Here is a 20,619-nt window from a genome sequence, read left to right as displayed (position 1 = left end):
GTTCTGTACAGAATGAGTAATGCAAAAAATTTAAATAGTACTGGCCTAAGCTAATGTTTCAGGTTACTAGTGGTTTTGCACAGTAAGTATCATAGAGCTTTGCCATAGAGGGCCGTATTTTTAGCCCATACTATAAATATAAATAGCTGCTTATTAGATGTCTAACACTGTTCTGAGACCATTACCTGTATTATTAGTTCATGTATTGCTCACAGCAGACTTTGAGGTTGGGATTAATATTATCCCCATTTTGTGGTGAGGAAGCAAAGACACAAAGGGATTAAGTATAATGCCTAAGATCCCATAGCTAGTAATGGTACCCTAACTGCTTCTCTCAAGGCGGCTGTAGATATCCCTGTAACCACACAAACATTGCCCCTACAAAAACTTGTACCATGACAAAGGATGCAGAAAAGGGAACCTCGCAGGAGGGAGCCAGGGGGCTGCCATTCCTCAGTGTGATGGAGGGCAAGGCTTGGTCCCCATCACCCATCCCAGTTCTCTTCTCTTCTCCAGTGCCTTCCTCTAGTGTAGACTCTGGTCCCTGAAAATTACGTGTCTCAGACTCCTGTGCAGCCATGTTCCAGATGCAAATTCGGTCCCTTCATTTAGACGCACCTGTGCAAGTTTGGGAAGGCGGAAGTGAGCTGGGTGTTTCCTCCTGATGTTTAGCCTGTGGTTGCCACAAGCATGGCTCTGAGAAATTAAGCTTTTCTATCACGGTGTCCTAGCGTCCCCTCACTCGCTTCCTGGCTGTGAACAGGCAGCCCTGTGGTGGTGGCAGGAGCCTACTCAGCTTGCCACTAGCTGGTCACTCTCTTTGTGGGTGGAGAGGCAGTCGCCGAGGCTGTGCCTAGCGTCCATTTGTCTAGCACCTAATTCTCTACATAAAATCCCTTAGTGCATAAAATATCTGGTCTGATTCTGTTTTCCTGCCTCTGACCCTGACAATACACTTGGATTCCCAAGCAAAGATTAGTAGCTTCTAACAATTGGCAATACATTCCTTGGGGGAGGGAGCTGACTTCTCAGCACAGATGGTCCAGGCAAGAATACCGACTCTTCTATTTTCTTGCGTGATATTTGCTATGAAGTGTTACTGTTATAATAAGGGAATGGGATACTCATTAGGACCAACTGGCAGTCTCTGAAAACGTGTTTAAACCTGTACAGCGAAATGTATCTTGTTGTCTTTAAAATGTGTGTTACTTTGCCATTCTCTTTGTTTTTTTCCGATTCCTCCCACTTACTCACGCCCATCCTTTTTTCATTTGTGCCCTTGTGGTTCCTTGATATTTAACCCATTCTTATACCCACCGTCTTCTCATGAAATTGCCTGTTTTCTTGAATAAATCCTCAAATCTATTCAGAACCTCCTGAGAACATAGGCCCTATCTTGTTCAGCGGTGTATTCCCAGGGTTTAGCATACTAACTAGAGTGGAGTATAAATACTCACACATTTGCCTAGTGCGTGAATGAACACCCCCTTTCTAGGTGTTACTCTATATGGATACCTGACCGTGACTATTAAAGTGAATATTCTGGTGATCAGAGTGGATAAATGCAGGAAAATACCTCTCCTTGGAGAGCTGCCATAATGAGGCAAAATTCTCTCTGGGTACTGAAGACCTAGGGAGCCAGGAAAACATTATGCCTTTTTTTTTTTTTTTGCAGAAATGAGGCAATTACTGTAGGAGACGTATTATGCAATCATCTTAGCAGCCCAAACAGGGCTGTGAGCACACACTGTGATTATAAAGACAGACGAATTTTGCAAACAAGTGATTTTCCGAGGGATACAAACAGTTCCTGCTGTTAATGAGGCAGAGACGGTGTTTTCTCTGCTTGATTATCTCGGCCAAGAATGTGCGATCGAATTAGCAGGTCACAGGCACGCTTACCAGTCATCACACGTACTCCACGCCCCCCACCCCCATGAGGTCCCAGTTGTTACCACTCCCCGTCTCGCAGTTGAGGACCTGCAGCTGTAGAAATGACAGTATTGGTAAATGGCGCAAAGGTCCTTGGAGCCGGGTCCTTTCGCTATAAGCTCTGCCCTCTTTCACCTCGTCCTCTGTTTTCCAAATCCATCCAGATGCAGGAAGTGAACCTCAGAATATCTCAGCTGCAGAGAGGGCAACCATGACCTGGCCCCTCTCTGCAGAGCTGGGGCTCTGGGCCTCCCCTCGGGAGCTCCTGAGTTCTGGCTGTCGCCCCAACCAGCGCAGTGGATTTGGACTCTCAAAACATGGTTGTCTCACAGCTTCAGATCCGTTTAGCTCAGATGGTTCCTTTCTGGGTGAAGTGGGAACTGCAAGGGCCCCATCGCAGATTAAGGTAAAATTCATATCCCTGTCTTCGCCTGTACTGAGAACATGAGGTCTGGAACCCAGGGGGAGGCAGTTGGCTCGGGCTTCATAGATCTGTCCTCTCTAAGGATGCTGCCTTGTTCTCTGGGCACCAGCTTGAAGAAGGACGTTGATGGGTTGCAATGTGACCAGCAGAGGAAGGGCAGGAGGTGGGGGGAGCATAGTCCCTGCCCCCCGCAGCTCCTCTCAGCGCTCGCACAGGGTAGGTAGGCTCTGCCCCCCTCGGGCCTTGGACACCCCATGGGGGCCTTGCTCCACCCTTCATACACCCACCCTCCATCCCCACCCTGGCAGCGCCTTCTCATCCCTCAGCTCTCCCCTGACCCCCCTGTCGGCCTTCCTACTTGTAGCTTCTTGTCAGAGCAGTCCATTCTTTTCCTTCCTCTCCCCTCTTACAAGTTGTAATAATGCACTTATTTCTTTACTTAGTGTTTAAAGTCTGTGTCCTCAGTTGTTTGTGGTTTTAGTTCAGAAAGGTTTTGCCCAACACTGTGGCCCCTGCACCTTCCCAGCCTGGCAGATGGTTGGATCTCGATAAGTGTCCGTTGAATGAACAGATGAATGCGTGGCTGCACGAAGGATGGATGGATAAATTCATGGATGGTCCCCAAGTGTTGGATGTTGATGGATGTCCACACTGGAGAAGAGATCATATAGGATGGAGCCCATGCGAACAGGACCCCGGATAGAAAGTACAATTGGGTGTTTTCTTTATGCCTCATTCTCACACCCAAATAGGGACCAGTTAATGAAAGCTTTAGGAGGGAGATTTTCACACTGAGATTCCCCACGTGTAAGAGTTATTCAAAGGTGAAATGAAGGAACTGCCTGGCGGTCCAGCAGTTAAGACTCTTGAGCTTCCACTGCAGGGGGCTTGGGTTCGATCCTTGGTTGGGGAACTAAGATCCCCCTTGCTGCACGGCACAGGCAAATAAAGAAGAAAAAGTGAAATGAACTGCTGTAGCAGCAATTTTTTCTGTCTCTGGAGGTGTTCAAGAACCAGCTAGATGATCACTTGCCAGGAGTGTTGAGGAGAGGGGAAGAGATTCCTGCATTAAAATTCTAAAATTAGAATTCCCTGATTCTATGATTCCAGGTGCTTTTTCTTCTGTTGAGCTGGAGGTGGCATTAATATCCTTTGCTCTTTTATTATTTTTTTCTAAATCTGCTGTTAGCTGATGTGTTTCTCTACTCTGCTTTCTTTCTTTCCTGGGAATATAGATGAGGTCTTGTCGGAAAATTTTCTGGACTATAAGAACCGTGGAGTCACTGGTTCTCATCGGGGCCAGATCATCTGGAAGATTGACGCCAGCTCTTACTTTGTGGAGCGTGAGTACCCTTCCCATTCCTGTTGCTCGGGATGAAGCGCAAGTCAACTGCGCTTGTGCTGCATTGCCTCACTTAGAAATGTGCCATATGTAAAAGATGTAGATTGAATGAGGTGCTTAAAAGACAGTGAGTAGTGAGCTGTAGAGCAGTTGGGTAACAGCCATCCACACCAGCCCGTGGCCCTTAACTTTCTCTCCCTGGCTCCTCCAGGCGCTTCCCAACTTTGTGAAGGTCGCCCTTCTGTATCCTGCTGTCCAGTTTGGGCTTTCCTTAACCCAGTTCTTCAAGGCTTCTTGTTCCCCAGTGTGTTGGGGAATTCTTCGGGATGGGAACGATACATTTCTACTACCAATCTGTTTCCTTCATTCCTGATCTACTGACATTTCTGGATGTATAAACTCATCATCATGTATCTTATTTTATATTTTCTAAAATTTTCCGCTCTCTTTGAAAATAAGTCATTTTTGCAGTTATGGGAGGAATTTTTCGTAGGTCCCATACTGGTGTATGAGGAAATATCTACATGGGCCTCATATTTGCCACCCAAAGGAATGCACGGACTTCCTATGATGTACCCTTTCCCCTCCCACGTGGGTGCTGGAGAGTGCTAGGTGCACAAATCCCTTCATGCATTTTCTGGCTCATAGCAGGTATTCGTATAACACTTCTGAAAGGAAATGGAACAGTCTGTTGTTCCAGCTGCCTGGTGCTCAGAGGAAATGACACATGGCCAGGAACCTAAAGTTGTCTATTTTTTTAAAAATATTTTATTTATTTATTTATTTGGCTGCATCGGGTCTTTAGTTGTGGATCGTGGGATCTTTTGTGGCGGCACGCGGGCTTCTCTCTAGTTGTGGTGTGTAGGTTCCAGAGCATGTAGGCTTAGTAGTAGTTGTGGCACATGGGCTCTTTAGTTGTGACGCACAGGCTGTAGAGCACGTGGGCTTAGTTGCCCTGTGGCACGTGGGATCTGACCAGGGCTTGAACTTGCATCCCCTGCATTGGAAGGCGGATTCGTAACCACTGGACCACCAGGGAAGTCCCCCTAAAGTTGTCTATTATCGTTTGACTTGTAGCTCACGAAAAACTATCCTCTAGCATGTTTTGCTCCCATTTTTTCCAAGATGAAAACTCTCATTTTCATTCACTTAATAAACATTTTATAAGACCTACTGTACTCCAAAGAATAGAGATTGGAGATGAAACCTCAGTGTCTGTCCTCTACTTATGGTGTCTCTGCCCTGGGAAATGACACAAATGCCCCTCTTTTTGCATTGGCCCATGCAGAATGAGTAGAGTCAGGAGGTTTGATACTATCAGACGTAGAGGGGACAAGACTTTATGTTATGTGGTTGCTGACCCTTGACTTTGCGTTAAGCATGGTGAAACTCCCAGCAAGAGAGTTCCTTTTCCTTAATACTTACCTCCCCCGCTCTTCTGCACTCTAATCCATCCTGCGTGCTGATCCCAGACAAAATGCCTTAAACGCAATCCTGCTACCATGTGCCCCCAAGCCTCATGGCTGCGCTTTCATGCTACATCAGCTGAAACCTCTCTGCCCAGCTGCCAAACCCCAACAAAACCCACCACATCCCTCAACCCTACTTCTCCATCCTCCCCAGCAGGCCCTCCTTTGCCCTAGTCATGCCAGCATCTTCCGCTATCCCACAAATGGCATCATTTATCATAAAGAACACGGCCAGGCTTGATGTGGGGATAAAGAGATGGGCTCCAGCTAGTGGTACCTAATATGACTTCCCAAATGCCAGTAAGAACAAAAGAGGTGAAAACTTGCAGTAGCAATGAATATTAAGATATAATTTCTGACTGTATGCCCCAGTCTACACTGGAAGTTCAGTGGAAGAGTCCTTCCTTACCACATACCCATTTTGTTCTTTCGGGTTTTAACTAAATGAGAAATAGACATAATTCAGGGTCATAATACAGTATCAGCTCAAAATGGTGCAGGCATAAACACACCTTGAAGGTGTTTTTTTTATCCTTTTAGAGTCAAGGATATAAATATTAAGGATAAGATGAAACCTCATGGCTCTGTCTTCATTCTGCATGAGCCAGTGTGAAAAAGTAGGATTTGTGTGTAAATTAATCTAGCACCAGTACCGTTCCTTTCAAGGCAGTTCTCCAAGATTTCTGGGACATTTAGAGCATTTTCTGTACATTCAGCTCAAATAACAAACCATTTAACATAATTGTCTTCATGAGCAGTATGAAGACACACTTTAAATATCATTAGACAGGTATTATAATGTAAAATCAGCTCTGTAAAATACATAAAACGTTGTCATAATTGAGTGAAAGTGTATTCAAAGTTGGTGAAGTTCCAACGTCCTAGAATAAACAGATAGTTTGCCAAGTCATATTCAAAATAACTAGAAGGGGCTTCCCTGGTGGCGCAGTGGTTGAGAGTCCGCCTGCCGATGCAGGGGACACGGGTTCGTGCCCCGGTCCGGGAAGATCCCACGTGCCGCCGAGCGGCTGGGCCCGTGAACCATGACCGCTGAGCCTGCGCGTCCGGAGCCTGTGCTCCACAACGGGAGAGGCCACAACCGGGAGAGGCCCACGTACCGCGAAAAAAAAAAAAAAAACAACTAAAATTTCATCACTTTAGAAAACTGACATGTTTTCAAGTGCAAACTGGAGACGATCCCACTCCACAATATACCTCTTAGACTAGCTGTACCTCAGTGCTTTCAGAAAATGGATGAATTTCCATTTTGCAAATGTATCAAATGAATGAATGATATACTAAGAATGTATTTCTGTACAAATATAACAATTTGTCAAAAAGTAAAAATTCATTGAGACAAAGCTTAATTGAGTTTGCAAATGATTGGACTGTGGACTCAGGGCACACAAAAAAATCATATAAATTAAAACAATAATGAATTATAGGAGTCTGAATGCATTAAAACTGTATATAATATGCTATAAAAATTTATATTTTTAATGTGAAATAATTTGCATTTTCAAACCTGTTTGATAGAACAAGTGCCAAATTAAGGAACAGGAAGAGACTGGATGTACAGAATGTTCTAATGTAACTATCAAAGTGTATGCAAATCAAAGCATCAAAGATCCTCTTGCTATAGTATAAAAATGCAGAATTCAGGCCATTATCCAGAAGGTTAGAGAAGTTTTGTTACGAATCACAAATAAGCTCTTCATGGTCTCTAGGTAGTAATAAACACATTAATCTAATTGGTAAATTAGACATTCTTAAAATAAAAATAACTTTATAAACTTTGAACATTAAATCTTGAAGTACAACAGAAGGTCATTCTAAGTGGGAGTTAAAATAATAAATGAGGTTTTGTTTTGGTTTTTCCATTTTTCTCTTTATTTTTACCTTTTATTACTTCCTTTTATGAAAGTAGAGGTATATCACTGAGTGCCTGGGATCTGTTCTAATAGCACATTTCCTTCAGAGTTATGATTCAATTTAGAATTAGGTAATTGCTATTGATTTATATGATATTTTAAAGGTCTGATTAAATCAGATTTTGAAAGTACGCCCAAATTAGAAACATTCAAAACAAATACTTTCTGTATTCTCCAAGGAGTTACAAGCATGATAAAATACAGAAGAAAATAACTCCTGACTCGTTTCCTATAGTCCCTGCATAATTTCACCCTGGAGGGCACTTGGCTATTTGACTATAGTAATAATTGCTGTAATATGAGAGCTGTAAAGATGCAAATTTTAACACCGACAAAAGAAAGAACTAGTGAAGTTTTAGCTTTACCTATCCTGACAAAATCTTACAATGTTTTATTGTCATAGTAACTCAAATGTTATATTCTAATGTGTGTAGTTGGGCTCAGCGGGCCAGTCTCAAGCCTTCAGGAGCTACCACAGTCTTTGTTGACTATGTGCTCCCCAAACAAACTTATGGTTACCAGGGGGTAAGTGGGTGGGGGGAGGGATAAACTGGGACATTGGGACTGACATCTACACATTACTACCTATGAAATAGATAACTAATAAGGACCTACTGTGTAGCACAGGGAGCTCTACTCAATACTCTGTAATGGCCTATATGGGAAAAGAATCTAAAAAAGAGTGGATATATGTATATGTATAACTGATTCACTTTACTGTACACCTGAAACACAACATTGTAAATCAACTAGACTCCAATAAAAGTTAAAGAAGAAAGAAGTCCTTCAGAATCAGGGCTTGCCTTGCAGAGAGGTATTGATTCTGCCTGGAAGGTATCTTTTTTGATCTCTGGCCCAGACCTGTTACGTGTAGCTCCCTGTTCATCGTCACTCCCCATTGCTAGCAGGAACAATAGAGTAGTGGGTCTGGAAGGGCAGCTGATTACAGCCAAGAGAGTTTCTCCCAAACGGACCTCCTTTCTCTACCCATCCTTGTGTCAAGTCATGTAATCACGGTCATGATCACAGCCTTCTCACAGCTGTCCAGGCATAAACCAGAAATCTGCAGTCATTTCGACTGCTCTGTTTTGCCGTGGCTTCCTGCCCACTCCGAACCACTGGTCATGCATCGCCCGCAGCTCAGACCCTCACGTTCAGCCCCTTCCCCATCTCTGCCCTCGCTTCCAGATTCACACCCTGACTGCTACCTGCTCTGATTTCATCACTCCCTGCATTTGTCAGAGGAGCGAACCTCAAACCCCTTCTCAGTACATCATTTCCCCATCCTTTTCCATCACGTCCTCCCAAATTAAAAAAACACAGTGGCCCCTGATTACACATAATAGCAAATCTAAGCACCTAGTCGTGCTGTAAGGTTTTTTTTAAATTTTTATTTTATATTAGAGTATAGTTGATTAACAAAGTTTTTAACAACACCCCTTGAGAGTGGCAAGGTGAAATGTACACAGGTCGGGGGCAGAGTTTGCCTCCTTTCCCCACCCTTCAGCAGGTGGCTTCCCAGTGAGAGGCCCGTGGGCTCAGTGTCTACCCAGTGTGGCCCTTGGACTCTAAGGCTCTGTTCCTTCATCTATAAAAGGAAGTTGATGTACAATCCCCACCGGTGACCCCATGAAGACTGAGAAAGCACACGTGAAGGGCCAGGCACGTGTCTGGTACAGCCAGGTGTGCGGTATAATAAGAAGGCTTTGAATTAGGGATTGCAGTGCATTTCTCCTCTGGGAATGGACATGGTGGTGTCTTGGTGACAGCTGTGAACTGAACGGCTTATTCTGGGAGTTTCCCGTGGGGAAATCCTTTGCAGCCAAAGTTGGAGACCGATGGGCACTGAAGGAAAAGCAGGGCTCCAGGAGAACTAGCTGACTCCCCTGGTTAGCACTTCTGGCTGGTGCTTTCTCCTCTGCGGCAATGCGGCAGAGCCAGGACAAGCTGTACTGGAGCCAGAAGGCCACCCAGATCTGCCCAGAGCAGCCGCAGGGATCCCGTCACGTCAGCAATCCAGATGGTTCAGGTGACACGTTGGTATAGCTTTTTATTTGAATCTGGACATATTTCCACCAGGACTGCTCTGGTTTTAGAACTGGTATGGCTAAGAACTGCACTGTGGGCTACCATTTTCAATCACTGTTTTGTTCTTTCCGAGGAGCTATGTCTCCTTTTGTACCGCAATAAACGTTTGAGTCATAGGCTCTGTGAAAGTCTACTTGGAGAGACTAAATTGTAAATGTGTATCTTATGACAATCAAACCACTTCACAAAGGTGTTCCTTTAGGAACAAGTGCGCCTCCATAAATATTTGCATGATAATGGCTATTTTATTATTATGCCATCTTAATTTTACTGTATAATTCCCTGGAAGCCACGACTACCCCCATCACTTATCCAGGTTCACACTACCCTAAAGAGAAACCATGGTCAAAATTGCACTCTACACAATCATAAAGTAATTTCAGTATTGCTTCTGTTCTTACTTGTCTTTCTTAAATCTCGAGAAAAGAGTCTGCAGTTCACAGCAGCACTCCTAAAATGCATTTCCTCTTCCACCTGTGTCCTTTTGCCACACAACTCCCCTGGTGTTCCTCCCGCTAAACTTCTCCATAAACCTTCCTCACCGCACGCTGGTTTTCTTCCTTCCTTATTTCCAGCACATTTTGCTTTAAAAGCCTAAATGAAGTAAGCTTGCTAGAGAGAAGCTTCCTGGAATGGTAGAAGAAGGAACCCAAGCCACCAAATTCACAATCATTCACACTTTAGCAGACCAGAGTGAAATGGTTGGAAATATTCGTACAGTAATAATGTCTGGGCTTCCAGAGGCCAACGCAGAGGCACAGTGGTTCTGACTGAAAGGGACCAATGAGACAATGGGAGTGTGGCAGTGGGAGGGCAGGGGTCCAGGTGGGAAGACAGGACATAGGAACGAGGGGACACACATAGCAGGCTCATCCTCAGTTCACCCAAGGTGAAGAGCCCAGATGTTGTGTGCAGCCATCTCTTCCTAGGTCAAATAGTCCATTACATCTGGGGCATCAAAATGCATCTTTAGTCCATAGATTAAATATCAGACCATTAAAGAGTGACTAAGCATTGTTACAGAAAACAGCTAGAAAGATACAACCAAATCATTCAGTTCAGATTTGCAGCAGTATAGCTAGAGCTACCTTCTAGTTTGATGTGTGTCAGATTCATCCAAGGAGATGAAACCTCTAAATCAACACAGATAAACGGTCAAAGGCCTAATAGCCCAAACTGAGACTTTTCTACATTTACCTTGAGTTTCCATTTCATTAAGAGAACATACAGCTTCACCTGCCTCTCTGAAGCCTACAGTGCTGGAGGCCTGCTGGGGACTGTGCTGGTCTCCAGGGACTCTGATGTAGAGGTGAAGGCTTGGTCCCTGCCCGCCGAGGCGCTCACATTGCAGGAGGGGGGACAAGCATCTCCTTCTTTTTGTCCTGTGTCAGTGAAGGGGACCACGAAACCTGGCTTTGGGGCCCAGAGTTGATCACCACCCACGGATAAGAGGAGCCAGTAGGTGGACTTGGCCAGTGGGAAGGAAGGACCGGCATTGGGGGCCAAGAGGTAGAGAGATCATTCTAGGCAAGGAACAGCACTTGCAAAGGCATGAAGGCATGCAGATGTGAGAGTTGAGGGTGGACTGCTGAGAAAAAGGAAGAGAAGGAGAAGGAGGAGGAAGGGATAGAGGTTGAGGAAGAGAGCTCATTGAGTGTGGAGTCCTGAGAAAAAGGAAGAGAAGGAGAAGGAGGAGGAAGGGATAGAGGTTGAGGAAGAGAGCTCATTGAGTGTGGAGTCCTGAGAAAAAGGAAGAGAAGGAGAAGGAGGAGGAAGGGATAGAGGTTGAGGAAGAGAGCTCATTGAGTGTGGAGGGTTAAGTATGGCCACAAGTTCCTTGGCATCCCTCTCATCAAGAGGCCCGGTCCATGTCCCCTCCCCTTGGGCCTGGGAGGGCTCTGTGACCCTGCCCTGGTTTCCATGCTGAAGTGATGCTGTGCAGCTTCCAGGCCAGGCTTTCAGAGACCGGTAACTCCCACTTCCTGTCTCTTAGAACACTCGCTCTTGGAGCCCTGAGACAGCTGTGCTTTCACAGTGGCCATATGAAAGTTTGCATGGAGACAGCTGCTCCAGCCATCCCCACCCAGGGCACAGCAGAGGGCCAGCCCAGCTGTTACCCATGGCAACAGCATGCAAGACAGCAAGCGAAAGCTGCCCAGCTGAGCCCAGTCACCCCCCAGAACTTTGAGAGATGATGATACAGAGCTGTTACGTTTGGGGTTTGATTGTTACACAGCAGTAGTAACCGTAGCATCAAGGGATCCAGATGAACAGGGCCATGGAAGTCAAAGGCGGGGAAGCTATCAAAGGGAGCGTCATCAACAGGACCTGGTGAGTGCCATCAGAGGACTCAAGGGACATGTGGTCTAGAATGCATGGCGGAGGGTTGGAACATGGGGCTTGTGGTGATGTTTGCCAAAAAAAATAACTTAAGGAGCCGATGAGAAAGACTGCAGGCTGAAGAGTTAGAATGGCCAGTTCAGGTTGATCCTGGTCTGGGCCATGAAAGTCCCTAGTCCCAGGAAACCTCTCACACAGGAATGGTGAGGGCCCCCCAGTAAATCTGTGTCTATAGAGAAGAGGCAAAGTGTGTGAAGCATCCTCCAGGATGGGTGGCTGTGACAGTGACTCTGAGGGGGCAGCATGAGAAACAGAACGGAGATGAGCTTGAACACGTGTAAGGACTGAATGAAATGAGCCTACAAGTAAGTGCTCTCCTTTATTTAGGATATCCTTGTGTCCACTTCTTGGCAAGGATCTTACATCCTTTTAAAAATTTTTTAATTTTTATACAAGTTTTGAAGGTTACTTTCCATTTGCAGTTATTACAAAACATTGGCTATATTCCCCCTGTTATACAATACATCCTTGAACCTATCTTACACCCTATACATTGTACTTCCCACACCCCACCCCTATATTGCCCCCGCCACTGGTAACCACTAGTTTCTTCTTTATATCTGTGAGTCTGCTTTTTTTGTTATATTCACTAGTTTGTTGTATTTTTTAGATTCCAGATATAAGTGATATAATACGGTATTTATCTTTCTCTGTCTGACTTATTTCACTTAGCATAATGCCCTCCAAGTCCATCCATGTTGCTGCAAATGGCAAAATTTTATTCTTTTTTATGGCTAATAGTCTATTGTGCATGTATATATATATGTATACCACAGCTTCTTTATCCATTCATCTGTTGATGGACACTTAGGTTGTTTCCATGTCTTGGCTATTGTAAGTAATGCTGCTAAGAACATTGGGGTGCATGTATCTTTTGAATTAGTATCTTTATCTTTTTCAGATATATACCTAGGAGTGGAATTTCTGGGTCTTATGGTAGCTCTATTTTTAGTTTTTTGAGAAACCTCCATACTGTTTTCCACAGTGGCTGCACCATTTTACATTCCCACCAACAGTGTACAAGGGTTCCCTTTTCTCCACATCCTTGCCAACATTTGTTATTTGTAGACTTTTTGATGATAGCCATTCTGACAGGTGTGAAGTGATATCTCACTGTGGTTTTGATTTGTATTTCCCTGATGATTAGCAATGTTGAGCATCTTTTCATGTGCCTGTTGGCCATCTGCATGTCTTCTTTGGAAAACTGTCTATTCCATTCTTCTGCCTGTTTTTTAATCAGATTGTTTGGGGTGTTTTGATGTTGAGTTGTATGAGCTGTTTATATATGTTGTATATTAATCCCTTTTCAGTCATATCATTTGCAAATATTTTCCCCCATTCAGTTGGTTGTCTTATCAGTGGTTTCCTTTGCTATGCAAACCTAATTAAGTTTAATTAGGTCCCATTTGTTTATTTTTGCTTTTGTTTCCACTACTTTAGGAGATGGATCCAAAAAATACTGCTGTGATTTATGTCAGAGTGTTCTGCCTATGTTTTCCTCTAGGTTTTACAGTATGCAGTCTTACATTTAGGTCTTTAATCCATTTTGAGTTTATTTTCATATATGGTGTTAGAGAATGTTCTAATTTTATTCTTTCACATGTAGCTGTCCAGTTTTCCCAGCACCACTTATTAGCTGCCTTTTCTCCATTGTATATTCTTGCCTCCTTTGTTGTCGATTAATTGATGTGGGTTTATTTCTGGGCTTTCTATCCTGTTCCATTGATCTATGTGTCTCTTTTTGTGCCAATACCATATGTTTTGACTACTGTAGCTTTGTAGTATAGTCTGAATACAGCCTTTTATTTTACGCTGATAAGAGCACCATGAGTTGGGTGCCATCACCATTGCATTTGAGGAGAAAACAGTCTCGGAGACATGGTAGTCTTTGTGGCAGGTGGCGGAGCTGGAATTTAAACCAGGCTTATCTGCTTGTGCTCATCAGCCCAAGGGAAGGGTCTGTGGGCATGCTGGAGATGCGGGACACAGAAGGGACGTTTAATGAACTGAGGTCCATGAGGAGTTGGAAGGAACAGGATGCAAAGAACAGTTAAGGAGTCCAAACTTTCCTGGAAGCCCTTGACCCACTATGGACTTCCAGTCAGAAGTGTGGGTGGGGCAGGATGGGGACAGAAGAGAGGGAAGGAAAAAAATGTGTTATGCTGACCACTCTACGGTGCCCTTTTTCCTAATCGGAAGGGAAAGAAGACGACACAGGAAGAACTCAGGAGTGATTTTCACTTATACAGACGTGGTGGAGTCAAATTAGAACTCTACAGAACGGTTTCTCTCCATCCCCCTCAAAGCCACTCAATACACAGAATGAATCTCTTTTACTATAAATTGCAGACACATGGAGCTAAGAAACAACCAGGGCTGCAGAGGCCCTCCGTATCTCTGCCTCCAGAGAGGGCTTCAGCAAGATAAGGAGGGAGTATTGTGCCCATTTTAATCTCCATGAAACGGGGACAATAGCTCTCTCATAAAGGCCTGTGGCAGGCCAGGGCCGACAGAGGCCAAATTGGCAGGAGAGTATGTGGGGCAGACAAGAGAAACTGACCTAACTAAGATGCCGTGTCTGGACCTACAGCCAGGTATCTGAAGGGCATAGCAAGCTCATTGCCATATGTCCAATTAGACACAGCAGATGGGAATGAGGTGGCTGCAGCCATCCCAGGAGGGTGGCCTGTGCTTGTCCCTGGGGAATCTGTGCATGTCTCACAAGATCCCACCCCTGGGCTATCATTTGGCGTAAGGCTGCTGTCCTGAATAGAGGAATAATAATAGTAATAGCAGCAACTAACTGTCTCTGAGCTCTCCCAATGTGCCAGGTACCATGCTGAGTGCCTCATACATCTTGCCCCATTTAATCTTCATGAAAACCCTAGGTGGCAGGGTTTTTTTTTTCCCCTTTTTTGATAAGGAATCTGAGGTCCAGGAAGATAAATGCAACTGGTCTAAGATTCACAAGTAACAAACAAATGGTAGGGTCAGGACTTGAACCCAGGCAGTCTGACCTCTGAGCCTGCTCTTTAGCCACCATGATGTCCTGATAAGACTAAAGTTGGCCAGAAGGGTCCCCACCACTAAGGTGGAGATTTGGTACTGAGTTCTGATCCCATGGAGGGCTGGATACCAGGTAATACATTAGATAGAATTCTGAAGTTGGAGTCAGTGCTGGGGGCTTTCCTCCCAGAGTGATTGGCAAGGAAATTATCTGGGCATCAAAGTGGGAACCCATTTGTCACTGGGCTAGCAAATCCTTAACTAGAGGAAGGAAAGTCAAGAAGGTTAACATGGCCTTCCTCCCCTCCAGATGATTCTGAATGGGGAGCTCCATAGTCCCCACCATAAAGAGCTGTGAGAAAGTCAAACTAGAAGACAGAGGCTATCCAAGGTTTCAGTCACTTCCTCCCACACAATCCAGAATCTCCTTCATTTCAATGTATTTGTTATATGTGTATAAATCCAATTTGTGTACACATTTTTAAAAGTATTACTTATTCCCTCTAGAAACTTTGAGGAAAATATCAAACAGCATCCATAATTTCAGCAAAAATAACATTTTTAAAGATTTTTGTTGTTGCTGGTAGCATCTCCCCTTAGAGGGGCTTAGTAAGTATTTATTCAGTTAATGAATGAATGAATGAAGCTAGTGCTCAAAACACCTGTGCAGGAAGCAGGAGACTTGTGCTCAAGGGCTACAACTGTCATGTCTTATCTTTCCCACCGATGGCCCCTGAGCCATCAGGACAAAGAGATAGGGAAACACAGATGGAGGGCAGAAGCCACGATGTCTCTGGTCAGACCCACAGCAAGAGGGTACCACAAAGAGAACAGAGTCAACTAACCCACCCAGCTTCTTGGAGTATAGAGGTGGCAGAGAGGTACCACCTTTTAAAGCAGAGGACTCTGCTCTCTAGTGAACACAGCCCAGTCCACACTGGAAATCTCACCAAACACTGTAGCACCTCCTCCCTTGATTCGGGCCTAGGAAGTGGATGCTAGAAGAGCAGCGGGAAGGGAGAATTTTCCGTTTTTCCACTTCATTCTTCTCTTTTGACCCCCTGAGCCTTTCAGCCAAGTCTTTGGTCACGCACAGCTGCAGAGTTCTTGGTGAAGACAGAGAGCCACAGAGGCCAGGGTGGTCCTGCCTGCACACCGTGTGTACCTTCCCGGACACTACGTACCTGGAGCCAGTTCAGAGGTCACCCCCAGGAGTCTCTGACATTAGCCAAGATAGGTCTCTAGTCAACTCCAAGGCCATTTTCAAACGATGACAGCTGTACTGTCCACACCAGCCTTGGACAGCCAGGAAAGAGTTCAGAATCCAAGTAATATGGAAAAAGTAAAAACTCCTCACAAATTCTCCTGTATCTCACTTGCCCCAAATTCCAGCGTTGATATGGTACCCAAGAATACTGCAAAAACCACCAACACCCACAAAATCTAGAAGATGCAAGCAGTGCCTCATCCATTGCAGCAGCTGCTAATCTAAACCATGTCTCCCTCTTTCCAAGCAAAACCAGAGTCTGCAGCACCTGGTCCGTATTTATGCCCACATTGCTATTGCCAGCTGTTACTGGAGGGAAGAGGGCAGACAAAATGCAGAAAGGAAAAAGGAGCTGATGGTCTTTAACCTTCACCAGAATGAATGCCTGTTTCTCCCAGGTTGCTCAAGGCCAATGAGCTGAAAATCCAAACCAGAGAACTCGTCTAATAAGTGGGGAATTGCGTCTTATGCTTCCATCTCCTTGGGAAAAAACAGAGTTATAAATACTGCACCCTCTACCAGAGAATGACATGTAGGAAACACTCCTACTTTTATACAAAATCTATAAATTTGAGCCCATAGACTTAAAGCCTTTTCATGGGACTCCTATTCCTTATATTTAAAACCTGTTAGTCTCTTTCTCTCTCCATGAATAGTTACCCTTGAAAAAAAAGAGATTTATTTTACAGTGTGAGTTTTCTGTAACAGAGAACACAAACTTCTAGTGAGTGAAAACTAAACCTTTAAGGCCTGGCTGAGCCTTTAACAAAGGAAAAGATAAGTAGTCAAAGAATAGAAGGAATATGAAATATTTTTCAGAGGGGGAAGAGTGGATTACGTCAGACTTAAACAAAAAATAATAATAGAAGGGAAACAGTAAAAAGAGTATGGGAACATGGAAAAGAAATAATAGTTAAAATAACCTACGATTAGACTTCATCCTCTTCACTAGCCTAATCATTGGCAGTTCCCAATGAAAAATACAGGCAAACCCAATGTTAAGAAACATCAAGCCCCAGTTAAATGGAAGTCCTGGGTACTTGACACAGATGAAGTGACCACAGTGACCTTACAACAGTACAAAGCAAGTGCTTACAAGGGTTGGACTCTTGAAAGAAGACCCAGCCCGCTCTCCGGGATGGAGACGGGCAAGACTCCCTTCCGTCTCCATCTTTCGGCTCCAGCTCAGCTCCCGGCTGGCCCTCCGGTGGGGTTTCCGGCTGCGCAGCCCCTGCAGCGCCCTCTGTCGGCAGGTCCCCGGAGGCCAAGCGAAGAGTAGCCGGAAGAGCGTGCTGCTGACACCGGCTGAGGCTGGACAACAGGCAGGAGCATGGAACTCAGCAAAGGGATCAGGAAAGGTGTCCTGAGAGCCCTCGTACGAAACACGGGAGGATGATACGAAGCTTATAGGACGCTCCAAGCTGTCAGTGGGCACCAAGCTAAACTGAGTGCATGATGGGAATAATTTCATAAAGCCTTGTTCTTGTACCTAGAGGAAGGGTAGAAGCGAGTAAGTGGTAGAGTCAGTACCATACAAGCAAGAGCCTGAATTTGGTGTGCAGAGGGTCTTCTATCACCTCTTCCACCTCCACACACTTTCCTCCAGGACGGTTCTTGGTCATCTGGTATAGACACATCGCTGAGCCTACCCAGAAAAAGATGCTGAAATTTCCAGTTCCTATGGATTCTAGACAAAAAGGGAGCCCCTGCCAGCTGAACAAAGGCAGCACTGTTAACCTGCGTGGATAGTTCCCAGGTTTTACAGGATGGCATCTGTGCCTCCTTCATCCCTTTCTTCTCTAACAGCCCTGACACTAACCTGCCCAGTCAAAGCATCTCATGTCTGCAGACCCTTCCCGGTTGACCTCCACAAATCAGCCAAATATTCATGATCAGTGCCTCCACTCAGACATGGTTTTTTCCCAAGAGGCAACAATTCCAGTAAACTCCAAACCTGCAAATGGTTTTTTTTTTCATGAAACCCACACCAACAGAGTGCAGTGTTCCTTTTTCAGAAAAAGAACTTGCTTGTTGTAAAGGCTGCTTTTTTGGTGTCAGGGATCCCTTAGAGGGACCCAGCGTCCAGTTACTGTATCCCAGGTCAGAATTGTTGACCTGAAACAAATAGACTGCCAGATATTTCTCCAGCAAAGATCATTTATTCAGGGTCAGCAGAGAATTGCAACCACAGTTGAGGGTCTGCAATCACGGTGAGCCACTTGCAAGTCCCCCTACAGCAAGGGCAGGAGAACACTTTTATAGACAGGATAAGGAAGTTGGAAGGGCTGTAGTAAACAAAGAGTCCATGGCATTTCATTGGCTGAGTCCTTGCCAGGAAAGAAGAGGAGGCTTTCTTCTTCCTGTTGGGCTCTGCTATCACCACAGGGCGAGACAGCTCCCCTTTCTGGTTTCCTAACTCTATTTAATGTAGGTTTCTGTTTATTAATTTTTTATAGAATCAACTGCAACTGAGAAAAGCAGCAGTCAATCCAATATGCAGCATGCCAGATGGCCTAGCATTTTTATTTTATTTTATTTTATTTTATTTATTTATTTTTTGCGGTATGCGGGCCTCTCACCACTGTGGCCTCTCCCGTTGCGGAGCACAGGCTCCAGACGCGCAGGCCCAGCGGACATGGCTCATGGGCCCAGCCGCTCCGTGGCACGTGGGATCTTCCCGGACCGGGGCACGAACCCGCGTCCCCTGCATCGGCAGGCGGACTCTCAACCACTGCGCCACCAGGGAAGCCCGGCCTAGCATTTTTATATGTGCTTCGAGTTACCAAGTTCTATGTGCCAGGAAGCCAAAATGGTGGGTGGGTGGGTGCTCTCGGGGCCCAGAACTACAGGTTTGAGGGTTCCCGGGCTGCAAGATTCTCCCCGTAGAAAACTATGGTCATTCAGCCCCATCTGCAGCTGACCAAGTTAGTCCCAACTGAGCATCAAATTGTGAGAAACTTTAACGATGTCTCCTAGATTCCAAGGGAAAACTGGGCAGGGAGAAAAGAGAGGCACCCTGAGAGGAAAGGGGGAATCCAGGTAAGAGAAGTTTTTTCCCCACTAGGATGGACTCCTGTACTTCTTGCCAAGGAAGCCTACCCTTGAGGATTTCACCTTGTCATGCAGCCCATTCACGAGATTAAAGCATGGTTGCCTGCTACATAACTCCAGGAGAGCCATTTCCGTAGACTTCTGTGTGAATGGCGCCCTTGGAGTTGCTAACACATCAGCCCTGTTAATAAGGTCACAGGAATGTCTGGTGACCACATATCAGAAATTATACCCTGCCTCGTACTACCATTCCTAACATCTGTGTGTGGCCAAGGATATACCTGGTTAGCCCAAAGGGTTACTGTAACCCTCCCAGCCTCCTGACCAGCCACGAGTTTGAGCTCTGCCCTTCTTTACTGTGAAATTGTGTTGTATCTCATGCTCCAATATCATGAAACCTGTTCATCAGTTACATCTTCTAAAATAGCCACTTGCCATTCATTTGTGGCTCTCACCTCCATCCAGTTTTAAAAGGTGATATTCAAAATCCTCTCCCTGACTCTAAAGGGTTCATTTAAAAGTCATGCTGAGATTGCATCCCCCCTCCACCCCACACTCTCAAAAACCCTACTCTTCATACATCAGACTGATCCCCCAGTATATCCTCACACTTCTTGGCACCTAATCTGGAAGAGGTTGGTTAATACCTAACAAAAGTATATACTTCCCAGAAACACCTCTGGAACACCCTCTAGCAAGTCAAGAGCTGACTCAAGACATATGTAATCAGCACAGGATATGGGGAAGGGTCTCGGTATGGCCCTCTGCCTTCATGCTAGGACCCATACTTTCTACCTCTGGAGCTCTTCAGTATGGTAGTCTGTCAGTCTACAGCCTTGTGGTTTGTGTCCTATCTCAGTTCCAGGCAACTCAGTCCTCCACCGTCTGACCAGCCATGACCCTCCCCTCCACTTGGACTGAAATGCAGAGACCCACCCCAGCAAGCCAGGATTTGGGACAAAAATATATGACAGAGAAGGCACTTGACTTTGCGGTCTGTATTTGGCCTTGGAGGATCTGTTGGGAACCCCTACCTCAGCCTGAATGCCCCAGGGCAGCTCCGAGACAGCTCAGCCCACTCCATCCAGGAGGGAGGACTGCTAAGAGTGCCAGCAGCTGTGCAGTACTCCTGTTTGGGGGCTTCCCTGGTGGCGCAGTGGATGACAGTCCGCCTGCCGATGCAGGGGATGCCGGTTCGTGCCCCGGTCTGTGAGGATCCCACGTGCCGCGGAGCGGCTGGGCCCGTGAGCCGTGGCCGCTGAGCCTGCACGTCCGGAGCCTGTTGCTCCGCAGCGGGAGAGGCCACAGCAGTGAGAGGCCCGCGTACCGCAAAAAAAAAAAAAAAAAAAAAATACTCCTGTTTCATTTCACATGCACATTAATCCTCTATGCTTCACTGGGCAGGGATTTTAAATTTTATTAGTCTTTTCAACGAACCAACATTTGGTTTTCTTGATCTTCTCTATATATTTGTTTTCTGTTTAATTACTTTCTGCTCTTTTATTTTTTATTATTTCCTTCCTTCTGCTTTCCTTGGGTTTAATTTGTTGTCCTTTTTCTAACTTCTTGAGATGGATTCTTAGCTCATTGGTTTGGGGCTATTCTTCTTCTCTGTGTATGCATGTAAGGCCGTAAGTTTTCCCCTTAGCAGTTTGTTTGTTTGGTTTTGCTTTGTTTTGATAAAATCCTAAGTGAAGCACAAAACACAC

The 20,619-nt window shown here is 45.3% G+C and overlaps 1 protein-coding gene across 1 annotated transcript in view; it reads left to right on the top strand.

Moving 5' to 3' along the window:
- HECW1 (HECT, C2 and WW domain containing E3 ubiquitin protein ligase 1) overlaps positions 1–20,619 on the top strand; it is a 253,203-nt gene that overhangs the window by 6,881 nt on the left and 225,703 nt on the right. The window contains exon 2 of the mRNA XM_065883673.1: positions 3,592–3,699. Coding sequence (XP_065739745.1) covers positions 3,592–3,699 — 108 coding nt within the window. The remainder of the gene's footprint in view (positions 1–3,591; positions 3,700–20,619) is intronic.

Source organism: Phocoena phocoena, chromosome 9 (genome assembly GCF_963924675.1).
Source record: "Phocoena phocoena chromosome 9, mPhoPho1.1, whole genome shotgun sequence".
NCBI classification, from domain to species: Eukaryota; Metazoa; Chordata; class Mammalia; order Artiodactyla; family Phocoenidae; genus Phocoena; species Phocoena phocoena.
Note: the sequence above shows the minus strand (reverse complement) of the source record. Positions and strands in the feature narration are given on the sequence as shown.